At 31.5% G+C, this 7,508-nt stretch overlaps 1 protein-coding gene across 1 annotated transcript; it reads left to right on the top strand.

Moving 5' to 3' along the window:
- The first annotated feature begins 3,511 nt into the window (after nucleotides 1-3,511).
- On the top strand, nucleotides 3,512-5,714 carry LOC131062721 (uncharacterized). The gene is made up of 2 exons (XM_057996439.2): nucleotides 3,512-5,308; nucleotides 5,415-5,714. Exons 1-2 carry the CDS (start codon nucleotides 3,512-3,514, stop codon nucleotides 5,712-5,714), a joined length of 2,097 nt encoding a protein of 698 aa, XP_057852422.2.
- Nucleotides 5,715-7,508: the final 1,794 nt, after the last annotated feature.

Below are 7,508 nucleotides of genomic sequence, written 5' to 3'. Positions count from 1 at the left end.
TATTTGCAAACTTAATCTTCTAAACTTAATTATACTATAAAATTAATAAAATCACACTTTAAAATAATCCTAAAAAATCTCTAGTCAATGTTTTTATCAAGCTGCCAAAAGTTCTCCTTTTTCTTCTAAATTCTAAATTCACTCCAAAACTCCTCAACACTCTTCAACATCTACCAACATCTACTCATAGCGCGGTGTTAATACAAATAGTTGCTCTTTCAAACCAGGCTCTGATATTAGAAGTCATAAAGAACAGACATTAAGAAAATTGAAACTAGATGATTCACACACTAGGCAAGCTATTGTTAAAATTGCATGCACGATTTTGGCTTGTCTGCAACGTATCTTTTTATCTTGAGGGTAGGTCATTCGGCACCAAATGAATTTGCACTGATGATCTACTCTGAAACGTGACAGTTCTCAAGCGTGTGGAGAAAATGCCGGAAGGAGGCCGAGACCAACCAACTATCTACGATAGTCTTGGTATGTAACCGTGGGTTTCACTTGTGTAGCGAATGCATCTATACAGCATTGCCTAATGAAAAAAAATTCTCAAATTTTATCACTATCCGAATTAATACATCTAGAGAAAATTGGAAATGAACTTATGTAACAAATGCACCTATAAAACGATTGCCTAAAGATAACATCTTGAGGGTCAACCAGGTCTCACCTTAACAAATGAGTGCTATGCCATACATTTATATGCAACCATGTCCCATCCAAACAACCAATGCTGATAGTCTGATCTACTGTAGAATGGTCTTTTAGGCTGTATTAGCGTATACATATCATCTGAATTCTTATATACCTTGTCATTTAATGTGACTTGCAATGGACCAGGAAGAAAGGCTTTTGCAGAAGGCCTGGCTGCACTTTTTTTAAACCCATATGTTAAATCACCCGTGACAGTGGGAATTTCGGGTGATTGGGGAATGAGCAAGTCCAGCTTAATGTTGCAGGTACTCTTCAAATCCTCTCTTCAAAGTGATTTCACAGATTCTTTCTCGATGTAATATTGATGAAAATCCTAAATCATTGAGAACTTACACAATGACAGACGGAAATGATTTTGCTGCAAGCAGTAGCCCAGCTAGCGTTTCCGAATATTCTACCATTTGAGGATTTTCCTGGTTCCAAACAGTTCGAGCTAACTCCAAAAGGTCGAGAAATATACAAAAACGTTACACATGGGGTGAAAAATATATTGCCAGCCTCTGAAATAGCTCATGTAAGTACTTGTTATCTAGTCATACATTGATTGACGTCTGGTGAGAGTGCGACAGTAGAACCGTAACCATCATGAATCCACTAAAAGTTTTACCCCCTGTGCATCAGATTGATGATCCACTAGTATATTTTCTCGACAATTATCAGGACAGATACTCTCAAGTTTATAAATCATTAGCGCTCATGGACCATCGGGAGATGGTGAGTTTTCTCCCAAAATATTCTAGCTTTGTGGATATTCCTAATTACTCTATTAAATTGAGACCTCATTGTTTGCTATGTCTCAATTCCGTTTGAAAGATAAAATATCAGATTCAAGTAGCAGCCTGGGCAAGATTCCTACTGTTCTGACCGTTCACTATAACGCGTGGCATTATCAAAATGAGTTAGAAGCATTGGCAGGTTTGGCTGTTACAATAACAAAGGCAATGGAAGAAACAATGACTAAATCACAGAGAATCAGGTCTTGCTGGAGATACGCATGGAAGGAACGTGGAAACGAAATACGTTTCCAATTTCTTTTGCCATGCCTCCTTGCTCTTTTTCTTTCAAGTTGGCTTACTTGGGCGGTTTGGATGTTCTTAAGCAGATCGAAGCGCAGCGAACTACAAGACTTGAAATATGGATCCATACCTGTAACTGTAGTTGTACTTTTTTGGACCCTAATGAAACAATTGTATTCTGTTTTTAAGCCTGTTAGTGTTCAAATTTTGGGATATATCAGCCTAGCTGACCATAGCACAAATCTGGGTTACCAGCATCAAGTGATATCTGACATCAAGTTTCTGAAAAATCAAATTCGAGAAAAACCATCTTTGTTTTGGAAATTTGTTGCTGGCAATTGGTTATGGAGAATGTCTAGGCTTGCAAGAAACGCGACGGTCTCCTGTCGTTTCGCGTTTCAACGCGAGAAACGTGTTTCTCGTTTCTAACGGCCGTTTCCAGTAGGCAAATTCCTTTTTGGGTGTTTTCGACTTATCTTCACTTTGCATGCGAGACCTGCAGAAATCTTTAGCACTTAAAATAACGAACTCTTTCACTTTACTTCGTACCAATTACTATAAGGGCAGTAAAGTAATTGTTTATTAATGATTTAACATTGACAGGTTGAGTTTTTTTTTTGGCTCATGGCTTAACTTGGATTAAGCAATAGATGCATGCACTATCAATTTGAAGTAAAGTAATTGTTTATAAAGTAAAGTAAATGTTTTAAATGGTAAAGTAATTGTTTTTAACAGGTTTTTATAGTAAAGTAAATGTTTTAAACAAATTTGACAGTAAACTAATTGTTTTTTATTGATTTAACATTGACACATTGATTTTTTTTGGCATGTGAAATTGCATGTTTCATGGCTTAACTTTAGATTAACTAGTAGATGCAGATTATAGTTTTCTATATGTCATGTTAGTTACATTAAATATATAACTTTAACTAACATTAATTATACAGCCTCATGCAAAATATTTCAATATAATTATCTACAATTCATGAAATGCAATATCTAGATAATTTATCTCCTAATATAAATATCTACAGTTCATGCAATGTAATATCTTAATATAATTTATGTTTATCTTCCACTAATGTTTCAGAATATCAAGGTGAAATTGATTATATTTAGTTTTTAACATTAATTTAAATTTTTTTTTGAAATTTTTAGAAAAAGTTTGTGCTTTATAAACTATTTAATGATTTAAATATATTTTTTTTTAAATTAACATTTATTTATAAAATTATTTTTTGATTAAAATTAGTTTTATTATTTTAAATTTTAAAATTTTAAAATTAATTTTAATTTTATTTATTTATGTTTTAATAAAATATATAATTTTTATTAAATAATTTATAATATTGATAATTTTATAAGTAAAATAAATTTAATATTTTTTTTGGAATATATAAGCTTTTATATTATTATTTTAGATTTTTAATTATAAGTTATATTTAAAATTAAAATATAAAAAATATTTTTTTATTTTTTTTATTTTTTAAAATATGTAGATAACTATGAGTAATTTTTTTATATGTATAGTTGAAGCTACTAAATATAAGTATATCTATATATAGTTTCTTAAAATTTCTTATAAAAGGATTGAAACAAAGATTATAATTCACAAATTGATTGAAATATTTTTAAGAAGAGAGTTAAGTTTTGGTGTTGTGAATCAGGTGTGTTATTTTCTTCCTTCCGTTAGTTTATCAATCTTGTTTTTATTGCTATAAAATAAATTTTAGAATTTGAATTGATTTGTTATACTTGTAAACAGAATTTGAGGAAAAATGGATGATGCTTCTTCAAATCCTCCCATGGTCAAATTAGAGAGTCAATCCACAAAACCCACAGAATATAACAAAGCAAAAAGGGAATTTGAGAAAAAGTTGTGGAAGCTTGTCACAATAACTGGGGATTATTCAAGAGGAAATTATGGCAGTTCTGGAAGTAGGCAATGGAAGTGCCTACATTGCAAGACAAACAAGTCTAGTTCAATCCAACGAGTTCGGTATCATATGTTGGGAGTTGGTAAGAAAGAACAAATATTCATTTGTAAACATATTCCAAAAGGACAACGATCTGACTTGATTAGAGAGTTTAATTTTGTAGAGTCTTTAAAACCTACTGAGGAACAATTAAAAGATTCTCACCCAGGGATGCCACCATTTTCATCTTCTTCTACCTCTGTTCATGAATCTCAAATTGGAAGAATGTTTGATGCTACTGACAGAAAGAATGTAGATGCTGCTATTGGGAGACTTTTCTTCGGTTGTGGAATGCCATTCAACATAGCTAGGTCTCCTTTATGGAAAGAGGCTATGAGGATGGTTAATAATGCGCCTAAAGGGTATGTGCCTCCAAGCTATGAAAAACTTCGCACTATTGTTTTAGATGATGAGAAGAAACACATTGAAGAAAGGCTAACAGATGTTAGAGATAGTTGGTCATATACAGGTGTTTCTATAGTTTCAGATGGTTGGACTGACATTGCACGTAGACCATTAATTAATATTCTTGTTTGTTCACCTAAGGGTATAATGTTTATGAAATCGCATGATACTTCAGGTCATGTGAAAGATGCAACATATATTGCAGGTCTTTTCCGTGAAGCAATTGAGCAGGTAGGGAGAAACAATGTTGTTCAAATTATCACTGATAATGCTGCAAACAATGCCTTGGCAGGAGATAGGATCAAAAATGAATTTCCAAACATTTTTTGGACCCCATGTGTTGTTCATTGCATGAACTTGCTTCTTAAAGATCTGCATAATAGCCTTCCTTGGATTAGTGAGGTAGTTTCAAATGTTAAAAAAATACAACATTTTATTGTAAATCATTCTATGTCACATGCTATATATAGAAAACATGCTTCTTTGCAGCTACTTAGATGTGCAGAAACACGATTTGCTTCCAATTTTATCATGGTTGATAGAATTGTGAAGGTAAAACAAGCATTAAGGCAAATGGTGGTGTCCACTGAATGGGAGAGATGGAGAGATAGACCAAGTACCAACAGTCAAGCATGCGATGAAATTTTTGATCTCATAATTGGTAGTGGGTCAATTTTATTTTGGCAACGAGCAGGTGATCTTCTTATACTTTGTTGGCCTCTTATTGAAGTTCTTCGTCTATTTGATAATGATAAACCATGCATGGGAGATGTGTTTGAGAAGCTAGATCAAATGAGAGAGAAGCTAAAAAATATATTTATTGTTGGGGCACCATCATTTGATCAAGAGACACATGATATTGTTTGGAATTGTAGTTTAGATAGATGGAGGATGCTTCATAGGCCTCTTCATTCAGTTGGATTTTTACTTAATCCAAAATGGTTTCACAAAAAACCATGGTTGGATGATGAAGTTTTGACAGGATGGAAAGCCTATCTAGGTAGAGTTTATCCAAATAGAGAGGACCGCACTAAAATCAAGGATCAACTGTCAAAATATATTGACGGAGTTGATAATTTTTCCCATAAAGATGTTCCATTTGATCGATTGAATATGGAACCCAAAGCCTTTTGGGAGAATTATGGAACAAAAACACCAAAACTCAGAAATACTACAATTCGTGCGTTATCTCAGGTAAATTTTTGCATGTTTAGGCATATAATAGTTGAATAATAGATTTATTTTATTATTAATTTATTTTAATATGTTAATATTGTTTAATTTTGTTTTACATGAATAGGTCTCTAGTTCTTCTACATGTGAAAGAAATTGGAGTGAGTATTCCTTCATCCATTCTGTGAAGCGTAACAGGCTAGGTAGCAAAATGGCAGAGGATCTTGTGTATATACATTCAAATCTTCGTCTTTTGTCTCGTGCTTCTCCTGATTATAAGTCAGGGCCTCATAGGATGTGGGACTATGGTGGCTCGATGGATGATGGAAATGATGAATTGCCAATAGAAGTACTTGAAGATAATGTAGAGGAGAGTTTACTTGCAGCTGGAATGGAGATAGGTGAAGCAAGCAGAAGCATTCCTTGAACATCAAACTTTTGATGATATCTTTCAATATTTTATATTTATGTAACTGCAAACAATTATGATACTTGTATTTTCATTTTTGAACTGAAAAATCATTTCAAATTATTTAAAAGTATTTAATAATATTCTTGGTCATTATTTTATTATGTTTTGTATTTTTCAAGCTTTAACTTCATGCAATTTTATTTATGTGAAATAAAGTTTTGTACATGTATAACTTGCATTTTTTTTATTTATGTAAATTAATTTTTTATAATGAAACTTGCATGCACATATACATATTCTTATTATGTTTTTATTTTAGAAACTTTAACTTCGTATATTTTTTTTCATGTGAAATAATTTTTTTAATGAAACTAAATATATAACTTGCATGCTTTTTTATTTATGTAAAATAAATTTTTATAATAAAAAGTTGCATACACATATATTTTTAATAATAAATTTGCATGGATTGTTTATTTTAGAAAATTTAATTTCGTGCATTTTTAATTATGTGAATGAATTTTTTTAATGAAATTATATATAGAACTTTCATGCTTTTTCATTTATATAGAATAAATTTTTATAATAAAAACTTGCATATGCATATATTTTTATAATAAACTTGCATGGGTATATATATTGTTTTGTATTTTAGAAACTTTAACTTCATATTTTTTATTTATGTGAAATAAAGTTTTTTAATGAAACTATATATAAAAATTCATGCCTTTCAATTATGTAGAATAATATTTTATAATAAAAACTTGCATATACATATATTTTTATAATAAACTTACATGCTTATATATCTATTGTTTTGTATTTTAGAAACTTTAACTTCATATTTTTTATTTATGTGAAATAAAGTTTTTTAATGAAAATATATATAAAACTCCATGCTTTTTCATTTATGTAAAATAATTTTTTATAATTTTATATATATATATATATATATATATATATATATATATATATATATATATATATATATATATATATATATATATATATATATATATATATATATATACGTTTCTTATATGCAACCTTTAATATTCCGTTTCTCGTCACGTTGCCGTTGCGGTTGCGTTTCTCGTTTCTCGTTTCTGGTAACTAAGAAATTTCTTGACACTGTTGAAGGTACTTCCATTCCAAAGAGACCTCCGCCTTCTAAAGACGACGCCCGCATAATTGTATTTGTTGACGATTTGGATAGGCGCCAAGACACCGTTATTTTACAGGTACTTCTCATATGAATCAATTTTGTTCTTTAAGCGTTAAATATGACCATAAAAGATGATATACACCTCTCAAATAACAAGCTTTCTGCAAAATGGCATAATCAGGTACTTTCTGCGGTTAATTTGGTCTTAGCGGTTTGCGAAATCAACGTGATTCTTGGGATGGACAAGAAAATGATCGCGAGAGCAATAACCCATAAACACCAACACCAGCTCCAAGAAAAAAATAATTTAAATATGGTCGATCCAGTAGATTTGGCGCAGAAATACTTAAGCAAAATAGTTCAGCTACCTTTGGCCTTACCAGATTCTGGCAATGAAGAGAGAATACAGTTTCTGAATCAGCAGTTGGGAGAGGAATTAAAGGAAAGTGGTGACAACGAAACAGTGGAGAGAATGCAGTTTCTGAATCAGCAGTTGGGAGAGGACTTCAAGGGGAGTGGCGACGAGGAAATAGAGGAGAGAATGCAGTTTTTCAATCAGCCGTTCGGAGAGGACGTCATGGAGAGTGGCGACGACGAAATGGAGGACAGCTGGCAAAATTTAACAGGTTTCCAAATATTACAAT

Source organism: Cryptomeria japonica, chromosome 4 (genome assembly GCF_030272615.1).
Source record: "Cryptomeria japonica chromosome 4, Sugi_1.0, whole genome shotgun sequence".
NCBI classification, from domain to species: Eukaryota; Viridiplantae; Streptophyta; class Pinopsida; order Cupressales; family Cupressaceae; genus Cryptomeria; species Cryptomeria japonica.
The sequence above is the reverse complement of the archived record's forward strand: the minus strand, read 5'-3'. Positions and strand labels throughout refer to the sequence as shown.